This window comes from Poecilia formosa, unplaced genomic scaffold (genome assembly GCF_000485575.1).
Source record: "Poecilia formosa unplaced genomic scaffold, Poecilia_formosa-5.1.2 Scaffold18, whole genome shotgun sequence".
Lineage (NCBI taxonomy): Eukaryota > Metazoa > Chordata > Actinopteri > Cyprinodontiformes > Poeciliidae > Poecilia > Poecilia formosa.
This window is the reverse complement of record NW_006799957.1, coordinates 4,133,197-4,148,304: the sequence shown is the minus strand read 5'-3', so window position 1 is coordinate 4,148,304 and position 15,108 is coordinate 4,133,197. Positions and strand designations below refer to the sequence as shown.

General features: G+C 39.5%; 1 protein-coding gene across 12 annotated transcripts in view; it reads right to left on the bottom strand.

Annotated features, from left to right (window-relative positions):
- Positions 1–141: 141 nt before the first annotated feature.
- dock3 (dedicator of cytokinesis 3) overlaps positions 142–15,108 on the bottom strand; it is a 153,590-nt gene continuing 138,623 nt past the window's right edge. For 4 of the 12 annotated variants that reach the window (XM_016668965.1, XM_016668969.1, XM_016668972.1 and 1 more), the window contains 26 exons: positions 14,954–15,029; positions 14,710–14,810; positions 13,342–13,400; positions 13,013–13,161; positions 12,809–12,894; positions 12,622–12,648; positions 10,847–10,942; positions 10,626–10,686; positions 10,451–10,544; positions 10,224–10,372; positions 10,068–10,154; positions 8,885–8,989; positions 8,612–8,753; positions 8,329–8,495; positions 7,416–7,502; positions 6,345–6,524; positions 5,927–6,010; positions 5,326–5,442; positions 4,724–4,848; positions 3,726–3,858; positions 3,435–3,516; positions 3,158–3,276; positions 2,898–2,985; positions 2,685–2,804; positions 1,785–1,870; positions 142–1,346 (listed from right to left, as the gene is read on the bottom strand). In XM_016668965.1, coding sequence (XP_016524451.1) covers positions 663–1,346; positions 1,785–1,870; positions 2,685–2,804; positions 2,898–2,985; positions 3,158–3,276; positions 3,435–3,516; positions 3,726–3,858; positions 4,724–4,848; positions 5,326–5,442; positions 5,927–6,010; positions 6,345–6,524; positions 7,416–7,502; positions 8,329–8,495; positions 8,612–8,753; positions 8,885–8,989; positions 10,068–10,154; positions 10,224–10,372; positions 10,451–10,544; positions 10,626–10,686; positions 10,847–10,942; positions 12,622–12,648; positions 12,809–12,894; positions 13,013–13,161; positions 13,342–13,400; positions 14,710–14,810; positions 14,954–15,029 — 3,304 coding nt within the window. In that variant the 3' untranslated portion in view covers positions 142–662. The remainder of the gene's footprint in view (positions 1,347–1,784; positions 1,871–2,684; positions 2,805–2,897; positions 2,986–3,157; positions 3,277–3,434; positions 3,517–3,725; positions 3,859–4,723; positions 4,849–5,325; positions 5,443–5,926; positions 6,011–6,344; positions 6,525–7,415; positions 7,503–8,328; positions 8,496–8,611; positions 8,754–8,884; positions 8,990–10,067; positions 10,155–10,223; positions 10,373–10,450; positions 10,545–10,625; positions 10,687–10,846; positions 10,943–12,621; positions 12,649–12,808; positions 12,895–13,012; positions 13,162–13,341; positions 13,401–14,709; positions 14,811–14,953; positions 15,030–15,108) is intronic. The other 8 variants (XM_016668966.1, XM_016668973.1, XM_016668968.1 and 5 more) reach the window with 6 other exon arrangements.

Genomic DNA, 15,108 nt, shown 5'->3' with positions numbered 1-15,108 from the left:
ATACCTTTCATTTCCATCAAGACCCTCATCATTAAATGTACCAGATCAATTACTGATTCAGTTTTTTTGGGCTCGTTGTACTAAGCTTCTAAAAAAAGAATTGAACCTTTAAATATTGTAATCTTAAATCTGGTTCTCTTCAAAACTGTTTACATTTTGTTATTTTATATTATATGTTGTAAATAAAATTTCTCTTAAATCTCATGGTTCTATGTCCCTTTCTTAAAGTGCCGTTCACTTAACACTGTCAGAGTGAGGTATAAATAAAAATGCAATTCCTGTGCAAATTTTGTACTTGAAATTCCCATCATTAGAATGGAGTTTATTATTATTGTAAATGAAACCAAAATCAATAACATGACATCTGTGCAGCTTTAGGAAATGGCAGCATTTGGAAATGTCACTGGGTTTTTATCCTGATGGATGTAGAATAAAAGCTATTTCAGTTTGTACAGGGATGAAGTGAGACGAAAAGAAAAAGTTCAGATATTGAGGACGAGTCACTGCGCAGGACAGAGTCTGAGAGAAATCAGATCAGATGAGCCATCAGTGGTTCCTGCAGGACGTCTGAGGAGAATCTAAATGTTTCAGGTCCAGTTCGGCTCTCATGTTTATATTCAACAAGAAGTTCCTGTTCTGTTTCTCCAAACCATCGCCGGGCCTCACTCCTCACTGATGCCGTGCTCCCACGCCACCTTAGCTTGTTCGTCCTTGGTTGCTGCTATTATGGGCTGGGAGATCTTGCGTGGCATCGGCCGAGGTACAGCCGGGCGCGGCGGTCCGGACTGGGCCATCAGGGGGTCCTCCTCAGGGATGCAGCCCTCTCTGAGGTACGGTTTAGGCGGGAGGGCAGGAGGGGGCTCATGGAGATGGTAGAGAGGTGGATTGTGGGGAATGTAGTGAGGGTGGAAGTGGTGGTGGTAAAACTGGTGTTGCTGCTGCTGCAGCCCATCCGGCTGTGGAGCTCCAGTGCAGCCCAACCCTGCAGCCTGAGGCTGGATCTGGTAGCCCACCTGGGCCGGGTTGACTCCTCCTGGGGCCGAGTTGCTGCGGCAGGGCGGAGATTTAACTCCCTCCAGGACGTCTGGCTCAGACATGCTGTATCTGACGGGCTGATAGGGAGAGTCCAAGTCTTCCTGGTCGGTGGTCCAGGCCTGGCTGCTGGGGACGGACTCCAGGGTGTCTGTGCGGCTGGCCGGGGGGTCTGAGGAGGAGGTGGCGCCGCCAAAGTTGCTCTCGCTGAGGGAGGAGACCCCCGAGCTGGCGCTGCCCGAGAGTGTGGAGTTACTGCCATCCAGGACGGACTGCGGACTGGTGGGCGAGGCAGGTATAGGGTGCAGGGGAGACTGGGGAGACAGGAAACAGTTATAAAAAACGATTCATGATCATCATAACTGGGTCTGTCTCTAGATTTAATAGAATATTCAAACTGATCAAAAAAAGTTTAAAAAAAATTAAAGGAAGTTGTTTTTATGTGGGATAAGAAACCAAATAATTCACAACAGCAAAATACACATGAAAGTTAAAACCACATCTGGAAAGAAAACAGGAAAACACAGAAATTAGGACAAGAAAATCTATGATTTCCTGTGTCGATCTTCATCTTGTCAGTCTGTTAACTGATCACAGTTTAAAACTCAATCATAACAATTTATGATTAAAAAACCGCAATACATATATTTATGTGTTTCTTAAGGGGAGTAGGCAGACAGACATCCAAGCATCCAAACTAACAGCAGAAACTGGGAGCAGCAAATGGAGGAGAAGGAGGAGAAAGAGGGTACCTTTCTTAAGGAGCGCGCAGGGAGAGCTGGAGGGAGGTCGCTGACCTGGTGGTGGAAAGCATCAAAGTGCATCGACAGGTGTTGCCCTACAGGGGGAGACACAGCAGGACTGACTGAAAAAGCCACACTCGCATCTCAGAGGAGGAAGGAGGGAGAAAGATGGAGTGAAGAGGCAAAGAAATGATGACAGAGGAGAGGAGGGAAAAGACAAGAGACAGGGTGAGAGGAGGAGCAGGAGGAAAACTAAATCAGTGAGGAGGTGGAGGAGTGTGTGATGGAGAGGAGGGATTTAAATCTAATCTTTTAAAGTTGATATTTTCTTGACCAAGTCAGGATAGATCTATGAGCTGTACGAAGCATGTTTACATTGTTTGCACAAAATCATTCATACATAATGAGGTTGTAACAGTGCAGTGCTGGTGGAATGTGACTCAACAATCTGGATGTTTTTGAAACAAATCATTTTCCACTAACACCAACTTATTACCAAAAAACATCTGGATGTTTTTTTTAACGCTTAGGCTGTTTTTAGAAGCAGTTGAGAAGTGCAAAATGTACAAAATGTGAATTTTGCATAATAGATACCGTTAAATAAACACAGTTTTATTGGGTTCCTGCTTTTCCACATGTAAAATATCTTATTCAGAGTTCACTTTCTACTTTTCTTTTTAACTCCTTTCTGTGAGATTAATTTGTTATCCCAGTGTGGAACATCATAAAGATAATCACAAATGTACTGCAGAAGGACGGGAAGCTTTTATTTGGAACTTCAACTGCAAGAATATAAGTTGAAAAGTTGAAAAAGCATCATGAGGATCTAAAATCAGCATCCACAAGTGAATCAGTGAAGAAATACTCGAGCAAATGAGCAGACAGATGGATGCAGCCACAGCTTCATACCTTGAGGAACGTTCCGGGGGGGAACCGGTGGAGCCAACACGCTGCCAACATGGGAGGAGAGGAAAGGCAGAGCCTCCCTGGTGCCGCTGTCCAAACTCCAGCTGCTGGGAGTGGTCAGGACTGCAGGAGACACAGATACAGAGTGGCTTAAAATAGCTGGACCCTTATTTAGTATCATTCATATTTCACAAAGATAAGTGTAAGTTTGGTTACCTTTCTCAGCCACAGAGAGGTTGGGGTCACTGCAGGGCTTACAGGGGCCGATCACCTGATGAAACAAGGCTCTCTGAAAGTTTGGTGGCTGGAAGAAAGACGGAGACCAATGAAGGCAACCACATAGATATGACATTGTCTTAGTGAAGTGCCTTTTGTGGCCAAAACCCTGAAAACTGAAGCTCGTCTTCAGAGATGTGATGTGGGTCGACATAAACTCTGGTTTTTAAACGATCAAACCCTCCATCCTGCCTTTGTACCTGTCCATTCTCTGTGATGTTGGAGTACATGGCGCTGCTCGGCCTCTCTCTGTGGGGCGGCAGCAGCATCAGCATCTCTCTGTTGTGTCTGTATTTGTCTGGCAGAGAAGGAGAACCCACTGGAGTCAAAGATGAACGATTAGATTAGAGAGAAGAAAACAAAATGTCACAAACATCACAAAATACAAAACTTAAACACACAAAGCTTTTTCCTCTATGTGTGTCTGAGGAGTAAATCTCTGTTGCAACAGTTTAGTGCAGTGACTGAGCTGCTCACCTCTCATTGTGGAAGGGGTGGAGTTTATCATCTGAGATGGAGCAGAGTGGGTGGAGCTAAGACTGGAAGAGGAGGGACTGGCCTGCAGAGAGAAACAAACAGTTTATATGTAAAATAATAACTACTGAGGGAGAAACTGATGTTTTCCTGAATAATAGATTAGTATGAAGCTGATGTGTTGAAATGATTCAATGGAAATATAGTGGCATCTGCTGGTAAACCTTAAGCATTGCATCTGCATGAAATAAAGATCAGTAGCACAGCACAGCTGTATAAAGAAACAAAACTGACCTGCATGCGATAGAAATCCTCTGGATGCTCCACCACCATGCCGTCTGCCAGGATCAGCAGGTTTCCTGCCTCACTGGAGTTAGAGGAGAGAGAAGGGGAGGAAATGCGAACTGGAGTCAAAACAGCAATGGGACTGGGAGAGGGAAAACCAGGAATATTATAAATAAAATGAATAAAAGAGGAATTGAGTTAGGAATAGTCAGAAGGAAGATGGACGAAAGAGAGAGGAGCCATGCAGATTGCAGAACAACAAAAAAATAGGCAAAAAGAGGCCAAAACAGCAGAAAATATTCATGCAAGTGAAAAATGAAAATAATCAGCAGCAATCAGAACATGCAAGGAGTCAAACATAGATTGATATCAATTGGGAATGAAGACAGAGAGAGAGAAAATGGTGTAAGTTCAGGAAGTGTGATATGAACAGAAAATTATAAAGGAGAAACAGCAGATGGCAGTGATTAAAGAGAAGAAGCTTTGTGTCTTTAAAACCTGAATTTCTTCAGAGTTTACCTCTGACAATAAAAACTAACTTGGCCTCTGCTGAATCAAATGCTACACATTTTTTCATCCTGTGTGCGGCTTTGGAGGTGAAAGAATGACTACAAGGAAGGAATAAAGCTGAGAAAATTCACACCTTTTCACCTCTAATATGATGAGCCATGAACAAGGTTTGGATACTAAGCTAAAATATCTACCAAAGGTTACTTTAATTTTTTTTTTTGACAATTATTCATAAATCAGAATCTTACTGTACATGTTTTACAAGTTACAAAGTGAGATGTTTAAATAAAAATAGGCAATACTAGCCATCTTTAACTTATTTATGTTCTAAGCTGAAGCTGCAGACCTGCAGTTACTCTGGATGATGATGTGACAGCAGGATTGTGGAACAGATGAATTACAGTGTTAAAACTCACTGAAAGGTAATACTAAGCTGAACCACATGTGTGTGTGTGTGTGTGTGTGTGTGTGTGTGTGCGTGTTTGTGTGGTGCAGACCTGTGTCGGTGCACGAGTTTGAAGCTCTCTGGGCTCATGGGGTTGTGAGAGGCCAGGATCCCTCTGTTGACTCCAGAACCAGACTTATCAAAACCAGGTGGGCCCTGAAACGCAACATAGAAGCCCTGCTCCGATTATTCATACCGCTCCTTCATAAACACACATTCTGAGATTAAAATCTGAGAAAATTACATCAAAAAGGCTTTTCAGAAACATTCATGGCTGTTTTGGTCTGACCAGGCAGAAGTTTAACACCTGAAAGAATCATTTATAAATTCAGGAGGTGAAATGTTCAAAGTTGAAAGAGTTTAGACTCAAAGCAGTGATGTCTTTGCTTCAGGCAGAAGAACATCCTCTTTGAAGATCCAGCTAATTAGGCTCCTTCAGCACATTGATTCATCCTCCATGATATGATAAAAGAAACCTTCCTCCAGACACATGGCTGATTTAGATTTGTTTCATCATATTAAGGCTTGTAAAAAGCTCACAAAGTTACTACTGAACAATAGGTCTGCTTCAGATTCTCTCCTTACATCATTTCTTTCAAGCATGGATGATAAAAGCTTCACATATGAAATTTAAAGCTCTTCTTGTGCACTCACATGGCAGAGGCTGCTCCTCATCATCTGGAACTGATCGATCAGCTTCTTGTGCAAGGGACGCATTTCTGGGTGCACCAACTTCTCGTGTACAGCCAAGCCCACCCCTAGGATGTGAACCTGTGAGAAAACCAAAAGAAATGTTTTAGTAAGTGATGAGAAGGAGTGATTTCTTTATTTACTCAAACATCTTAGCTATAAAAGAACTTGTTTTCTATCTGTTGAATTAGTCTGAAATCACTGTATGCTTAATATTCTAGTTTCTGAGTCCTCTTCGAATAAAATACCAGTCATAGCATATTTTTTATGTATTGAATAAAGGTTTAGAGATTTATTTAATCAGAGTAGCTACATTAAATCTATATACTTTGTTTTCTATTGAATAGACATCTACAGCTGAAGACTGCATTCTGCTATTCTTTATTGATTCATTGGACCTGTATTATGTTACCTCTGACTTGTTTCATTTGTTTACTTGTTCCAATGTAAATGTTAAACCTCTGCGTGTTTTCTTACACAGGTTCGTCCTGAAAAATAAATGCAAACCTCATGGCGCTCCCTGATTAAATAAAATATAAGATGTAAAGTGTGGCTCTTGTGTCACCTGCTCCTGCATGAGGTCTTTGAGTTGTGTGATCTTCTCTGTGTCTTCAGGGTGGCTGGTGATGTACTCCTTATCAAAGAAAGCCTGTTGGAAAGAAAAAATAGGTTTGTTTTTAATGGCAGCAGGATTACTGCTAATATCTGCAACCAGCAGCAATAAGATATACACCTTTCACAGACTCAAAATTAAACTCATTATTTCAAAAGGTGGTTGGAGGATCTTAACAGCTCATGTTCTTCATATTAACACAAAGATTTCATTTGGACTCCTAAAATAAGAAGAGAGCCACAATAAAACCTGAGCAGACAAACCTCATGATAATAAAAACTCTCATTACAGAACAAAGATGGCAGGACAGAGAAGGACTCATTAGAAGATGAGTGTTAATGCTTATTTTAAGGTTTTCTTTTGTCTCAACCTCTTGATATCTGGCGATGCCTCCGTTCACGGCGGCGTCGATGACTCCGTTCAGCGTCATGCTGAGCAGGTTGATGTTCCCATGCAGCTGCTTGTGTTGGTACTGACTGATCAGAGTCCGCAGCTCCTGGTTCTTATTTTCCACCACAGAGACGGCGTTTTCCAGCGGACTCACCTCCACCTGCAAACAGCAATGCAGGTAGAGACATAGACATGGATAAGAACAATAAATAATACAATTATTTCTGACTTCCTCATAATACATAAAGCGTCACACATTGTTTTAATTTTGTTAAACACATTTATAAGAATAATTCATTTTCTAATTTCATAAATTTCCACACTTTGATTTTTAGATTTCTTGGACAACTTTTAAAATATAAGTACAATGTTTCACTATAATCTTTTCTAAATCTTAAATACACAAACAATAAACACCAAGAAAAACTAGGCTGTATTTACATATTATGTTAAAACATATAATAGCATTTAATTCCACTTTGGAATCATTACAGTATTTTTGAATTGAATTGAATGAGACATATCAGCCCAAAGAGTTTATTTCTCTAAAAAATTACAATTCCTATGTTGCATCACTTGAGTAGTGACTCTCAAAGAAACCTCTACAGGTGCATGTAAACACTGGTGATGTACAGACTATGGTTACACTGAAAATGTTAAATTCAATACTTTACATTGCAGCTGGAGATAAACCCTTTGTCCACAGTGTACATAACCGAGATAACCACGGAATTACTTCTAGAAAATGGGGAAGGGAATGAAGTCTGCAAATATAAAGACTTTTATATTTAGATGCTTATTCTGACTTGTGAAATGCCACAACCAAATTCAATATTTGTTTACAATTTTAATTAACTGAATACAAACCCTGACTATACAGTTTCACTGCCCAAATTAACAAAATGTTCATTTTGCTGTTATAATAAATGTAAACAATGTAACATCCTTTGAGTTCATGGGGTTTTCTATAATAGTTATCATTGTTAAAATTAATTGTGTGCATAAATAATAGGACAAAAACTTGCACAGTAAATAAATTTAATTAACTCACCAGTTCTCGCTTGTCAACCTCAAACCAGCGCGAAATTCCAGGCAGAGGATGAGTGAGGATCAGAGTCGTCCTTTCAATCCAGAGACTCTGAAAAATAAAACACACACATTAATTCTAACTATCCTGAATCTATAGAGCTCCAGCTCAAGTTTACTTTACCTTAAATCTCACTAATAGTAGTTTATTTAAAATAGTGCACTAAGCCTTTTCACCTGCAATAAGAACCATTTATTTTTTTATTCTTTGCTTTTGTACTGCAGGAACATTGTGACATGTCTACCTTGGCAGAGACTGGCACCAGCTGAAAATGTAAAAGTTTATAGTGTATTGACTAAAAGGCTAAATATAAGTCTATCAAGCAGTTCGTATTTGGTACATTTATTACCCATCCTGTTTGTTTCTGTGGTTGATTTTTTTTTGGGGGGCGGGCGTGCAAGGCAAAGTTTTATTTTATTCTTTTACATTTTGGTTGTTAAAAAAAAAATCAAGATTCTTTGCCAATAAAAATATTTGGTAACACTTTATTTGAAGGGGTTTACACAAGACTGACATGCCACTGTCACCTGATCTAACACCTGCTATCAACATGAAGGAGTCACTATAAATGTTTACGACTGTTGTTGTGAAGAGTCATTCGATAAATAATGACACTTTTAATGCAAATGTGCATGAAAACTTGCATTAAAAGTCCATTAAAAGTGTCAAGTTTGCATTAAAAGTGTCATTATTTACCAAATGACATTTTAAGACAACAGTCATAAACATTCATAAAGACTCCTTCATGCTATAACAGGTGTTATATCATGTTTATGACAATGTCACGTCAGTCTTATGCACACCCCTTCAAATGAAGTGTTACCAAATACTTTAAGAAAAAACATGTACATACTGCAACAAACTCTTCTGTGTTCACCTTAAACTCGTTATCTCTGTCTTTGGGTCCTTTGTGGAACGGCCGGTCGTAACGAAATCGCCGAACGTTGTTCACCCGGTAGAAGCTCTTGATGCGGTCTGGAACTCTGTTCATCTGAAGGACGGTGACGCTTTCAGGAACCGGTGCCACTGCGTAGATCTGGAGGTCTGAGCCCAGGAGGTTGAGGTCAAACATCAAATCAAACATGGAGTTCACACTTAGATGTTGGCAACAGGATTTGTAAGACATGTGAAGATGCTGAAGTGTTTAATCTGAAGGATACACTGCGCATCACACTGCAGAATGGCCTCATCTGGCTGATTTGGATGCTGCATTGCAATAGCTTGTGGGAATTCTCCCAGCATCCTTTGCTGGAAGGCTTCTAACCTCTCATAGTCATGGCCACGGCAGACAAACTCTTTGTTCTGTCGTGAGCAAACAAAAAAGTTAGTGTTGTTGTTCCAGAGGAAATGCACATCTTTCCATCTAAAATCCCTTTAATGCTCGACTTATTTAAGCTTTAAAATAATTTCATCCTTCTAAATATTAAACTCACTCTGAGGAAGAAAGGAAACTTCCTGCCGTAGAATCCCACCCTGAAGAACTCCGGCTCCAGGCGCTGCTGCTCCATAATGTTGTCATAATATGCTGCTTCCATTTTCTACAAACAAACCAATAAATATTTACTAATATCTCACATAAATGAAAAAAATAGTGTATTACTACACTTAAATATAAAATTGATGTGAAAAACTAGTATCACGACAATAAGGATGCCTCCTTAGTATTGCTGGTGTTTAAAACTGAATCTGTAATACATGGGCGTAGGTTTGGGTAGGGACGGTAGGGACATGTCCCGACCAATATTCACGGGATATGAAAAAGTCCCGACCAATTTTTGCCATATTGGCTCAAAGAACGTGGATCTACGATCTTTGATTAGCAGCAACAGGCGGTGCGCGGAACGGAAGCTTCTTAGTTTGACATTTATTATGAGCCTCCGAGACCGTGTCGGAACGGTGCTGTCGGGGGGTGGGGGGAGGGGGAGTCAGTTGAATCGTCGGACGTTCTTTGATTAGCTGCAAAAGGCGGCGGCCAGCTGGGCACACGCGTCTCCTTTTGAGTCTCCGAGACCATGTCGCCACCAAAAAAGAAAAGGGACATTAGAAGTTATTTCGCTACGTCGGCTGTAAGTACAGTGAGTGGACCCATAAGTTAGATATCTATGCAACATGCATGCAACAAACATTGCAATAATACAGAGAATTTTATTCATGTTTATTTTTTTTGTTAGTGCAATATATTATTTTATTTTATTATTGATTTCTTCTTATCTGCAATTGTGTTTGCTGTATCCAGAGGATATTTCTTTTGATCTTACTTGTAACGTTTGCTGAATTTTGTAAAGGAAAAAGTAAAGTGTTCTTGAACTGATCTGCTGAGTATGACTGTATCTGGTTATATACACAAGATGTATGATATGGTTATGGTTGGGGGGAGGGGTTATTAAGCCAATGTGGTTTCCCCCCCCTTCTCAAAAATGTTCGGTGCTCTTGGGCATTTCACTGTGCTGCCGGGGGGGGAGGGGGTGTCAAGGTCCCCACCAAGGTCCCCACCAAGGTTCCCACCAAAACTTAGACCGAACCTACGCCCTTGCTGTAATACATTCTGATATTGCTGAGGTACGATATTAATTACTAAGTTAGTTAATTATGGTCATGGTTTGTGTTGGAGCTCACCCGTATCCAGCTGAGGCTCTGGTAGTCGTAGAGAGACTCATACTGGAAGGCCAGTTCTCTGCACAGAGGAATACCGTACTCCCAACACTGGAGGAAACACAGAGCATTGAATTAAGTCTCTGGGCATTTTTCTATAGGCCGAGTGTGAGAACGGACCTTTCCCTTGTTGAAATAGTGGATGACTTTGCGGCAGAGTCCTTCCTTTCGGTGCCACTCAGTCTGAGCAGGATAATGCAGGAACTCTTTAACTGGTCGCTCGTCCCAGTGCAGCAGCTCCCAGTACAACAGCAGGGTGAATGCAGCCTCTGCACCCAATCAAAATGCATCAGTAACACATTTCTAACTTTTTATATGTGCATGATGTTGGTTAGACGTTTTTGTACCAGTGTAGTTCTCAGCCTGCAGATGCATGTCACACAGTTTGTGGATGTAACGGATGTACATCTCCTCTTTGTTGATTTCAGACTTGTAGAAATTCTGCAGGACAAAAACAATCACTCTTCTTGTTAGTAAAAAAAAAAACATACAGAAAAGAATATGAGCTTGACATAGTCTTACAAGAAGGTTCACTGTGCAGCCAATCTTCTTGTTTTCTGTTTCATCTCCTTTCATACAGTCCCTGAAAAAAAGGATCCCAGGATTTAAGGTCAAACCTATTGTTCAATAAATTTCTGATTTCTCTGGTGTGTTTTTTTACAATGCTCTGTACACTGATTACAAAAAAATTATTTTAAAAGCATGTGTTACCATGTGTTGTTAAAACCACTATAATATTTTACCTGTAGTCCAGCAGTCGCTCCATTAACCGCGTGACCGATGTAACAAATGAGATTCCTGTCTCTCTCCACGTCTCCTGCTCAATCTTCTCCAACAGACTGAGAAGAAAACATGTAAGAATCAGGTAGATGTGCAAAACATGAACTGTTGCGTTTTACAGGCTGGCGACACAATTAGCAAGCTACTTATCATCATCTTGACTTTAGGAAATTATTTTGCATTTAAAACTCAAACATAACCTCCCTACAGATGTGCTGTTCGGTTTTTCAAAACGTTTACATGAAGATGCACAAAAGTAAAGGGATTCCCAGAAAGCCCATGTTTAGTAATTAATGGAAAACATGAGCAGATTTCAGTTTATTATTTTTGACTGTGTTGAACTCAGAAAATATTGCTGTAAAGCATGTTTGGGCATGTATGTGTTAAGAATAACGATTTTTCTAATCTGGATATTAAAACAAACTAAGTTAAATGTAAAAGTGACCAAAGTATGAAACATAAACAAACCCCACAATTGGCTCTTTTATCATAGTTTTAAGCAGAAAAGTGATTTAAAACCACAATATTTTGACTTTTACGTCAGACTTACTAAAACAGAAACACCTAGTATAAATTAATGATGTGTAAAGGCAACATCTGGAAATCTCCCACAGTGATCATAGAACTGCTCTCCTAACCAAACATAGCTTTTTGTAGAAATAAAGTTAGACGTGTGTGACCGCTTCTTGGCAAGAGAGGAGGGACTGGATAAAATTACAACAAAAATCAACAAAGAAGAAACGGTAGGCGAACTCCACGGAAGTAAAGAAGTAAGAAAGATGAACTTTGCCTCAAATACAGAAAACACTTTCTCTGTTGGAAACACTTTTTGCTCTAAGAACTGAGGTTTAGTAGAGGAAACCTCAGACGTCACACAAAGCTGAGGGCCTGGGGCAAAAGCCCCAGCTAACCTCCCAGTCAGAAGTGGATGTACCTGTTGTAATATAATGTTGATCAAATAAGAAAAGCATTTCTGTTAAAGCAGTTTTACTCCTTTGTGTCCTCTTACAGGACAACCTGCAAGCTCACGGATTGTTTGACCACAGTTATAGTCTGATTGTGTTCATTAGCATTTTAACTTCACTTCTATTCATGGGATTTTAAAGTTAAACAACATGTTTGCTAACTACAGATCAGAACATGTAAGAATTTAAATACCATTTTTTCACTGAAGCTACAGTTTAAACCTTTAAAAAGTAAAGATAGCATGAATATGTGGAGAAAAGTGAGAGATAATTACTGTATGGTTTGGTAATTTGGTAAGTATTCTGGTGACTCAGGCGTTTTGAGGATTGTGATGAAGCATGGTGTTTTGCACCTCAGTGTAATAATGCTGGTCAGAAATGGAGCAAAAACTACAATCTATGCTTGAATCCTGCAGGAATTTTATTGTTTTATGTTTTCATCACAAGTGTCCATTTACCTGTGTGGTAAATTACAGTCAGTCAATTACAGTCGAGCTAAGCTTGTAAAAGAGCACTTTTTAATCCCTTCATAGGGTGCTGGTCTGTTAGGTCTTTAAGCTACTGACCTGAGACATTTGTAAGTTAAGAAAATTATATAGAATTGATGATGAACATCATTTAATTTTCATCTTTTTTGTTTGCGTTACTCAGTCTTCCACCTGTGCAAATTATACAACTATAGGCTCACACCACCAACATACAGACATCTTCTGGATAACATGTTAAACTTTTAATGTTAGCAGCATTGATCTCTGTGTATGTGATAAGGTTACCTGGGATAGGGCCCAAACAGCTGGGTTCTAGTCCCGCAGCAAAGAGCAAAGCAAACAGCAGAGAGGAGTGTTAGAGCAGAAGAACTGAGAGTTAATTTCTTTTATAACAGAGGAGAGTAAGAGAGTACAACAGGTTTAAAAACTTAGCCAGGTGGGAGTTAAAGCACAAACAAACTGTGTTCCTTACAGCAACCCGAACAGCTCTCTGTAGTTCTCGTCGCCCTTTCCCTCCGACACCAAACTGTCCAACTTGTCAATTAGTTCAGCTTCCACCTGAACATTCAAAGAGAAATAAACCAACTCTCTGTGTGCAGCTTTATAACAGAGCAGACCTGTGCTGCTTCTTGGATGTGACCATGGGAAATCTGAGTCTGCACATGTGTCTGCATACCTGTTTGAAGTTCCCATTTTTGCGCTGCTCCCAGTCCATCATGTCGTGAAAGATCGGGATCATGATGTTCCTCACCTCCACCTGCGGGACCAGCGTCACTCCGAGGAACGGTCCGATCATCCCAGGAATGAAATGGATCTTATTCTCCCCTAAAATCACCACATGCTTTAAAATCGTCTTCAATCAGGAAACAATTTATTCTATCAAGTGCAATTATAGTGAAAAAACTATGAAAAACACGTGACTCATACATGTGCTCATAAAAACTGAAGGGAAAAGATTATTGATGTCCATTTAAAAGAAACATGGAAAATAAAAACAAATCTCACCCAAGTTCTGCCACATGTTGAAAAGTTCATAAGTCATCATAACTCTCATGTCGCCATACCTGCAATAAAAATAAGATTGCTATTAATTAAACACCAATTACTTGACTGAATAAAAAGCCAAAAAGCAGAATGAAACTGGCACAAACCACTTGCAATACCTAAACTCTCCACCAGGAGGTAGAAGAAAAATGTTGTATTCAATATGGCAGGTTTTTGAGAAATTTGCTAATTAATTAAACACCAATTATTTGCTGGTTTATTTTTCTCGAATCCTATTTCAAATGCAGCTCAGAATGTTGCACAACATAATGCCTGATATTTATTTTTGGTTAATAATCTTAAATCTTATAATGGCATCTTTTATACTAAATTGTTTTCTTGTACATAAATATAGAACAAGAACTTGAGCTTGGAAATGCAAAACAAAGTAGCCCAAACTGAAAGCAAATACATGCTTCTTTACTGTGGGTACATATAAAGAAACATTAAGCACAGACATTTTCCAGTGTAGCTTGCATTTTTTTTTGAGCAGCTTGCATTTTTACAAATGATGTGCAAAATATATTTAGCAACACGTTTACTTCATGAAAGGTAAAATTAAATAATCGTGTCTGAAAGCTGAAGGGATGGTCATGGTTTGTCTTGGTGGTTTTTCATGTGATTGGATAAAAAGCCACAAAGCAGAAAGAAACTCGCACGGCCACTTGTAATACCCAGACCCCCCACTAGAGGATAGAAGAAAAGTTCTGTAGTCAATGCTACAGCAGGTTTTTGAGAAATGTATTAACTCAGAGGTGGAGGTATCATAAATGTACATCAAAAATGATGTTGGTAGAAAATCACATACTTTTTCAAACCTTATAAATAAAGTTACACAAACTCCTAATTATTAGTAGATTGCTCTGGTTTAATTTATGTGACACTATAGGTGTCACATAAAGCATTAATGTGTTGGTGATCCCAGAATTGAGCTAATTCATGGCTCTTTGCTGCAGCTTTATTTTTTCTTTATTTTAATGTGTGTTTAATGCCACAGTTCAGCCAGAGATGTTCAAACTGTGTCTGTTAACTGTTTTCTTTCACAGTGTTTGAGGTGTTGCAAACAGAAGTGAAGAGAATTGGAGAATTAAACCAAATATGAAAACAAATCTGCCATTTTGGGAAAAAAGAAATGATTTTCCCACATTAATGAAGAATCTCAGTGAGGTTACACCACTCAGCTCAAATATGATGCAGCTCAAATATGTGAACGTTTGCTTTCAGCAGGTTGAAAAACATATTCAACTGTTATAATGTTTCACGTTGTGTTTTAACTTTGTCTCTTTTTTATTGGAACATAGTTTGATTGTGTTTTGCGAATCTTCTCACTTGTCTAAGATCTTCTTCCTCTTAGCAGGACTCAGGTTCTCCAGCTGTAAACTCGGCTGGTTGATGTAGAGAACGGCCAAGCTGAAGTAGGAGTTCCACACCTGCTTATGCACACATACAAGCAATGAAGCACAGACTTTTCTTTAATACTATCCCACTTTGAGTTCTGTGTAAGTCTATTTAAATAAATGTTTAAATATGGGATGTAGAAGTTATACTCATAATAATATTTAAATGTGTGCACCTTGAAGTCAAAGTCTGTTTCAGCAAAGTTCTTGTGCAGAGCAGGAGCGAGTTGCTGAGCTGTGGTGAGGATGATGCTGCAGAAAGTGAGCACATATGTTCCTTGTGTTAGCAGCTGCTTGGTTTAGTTTCAGGAACTGATATATATATATATAT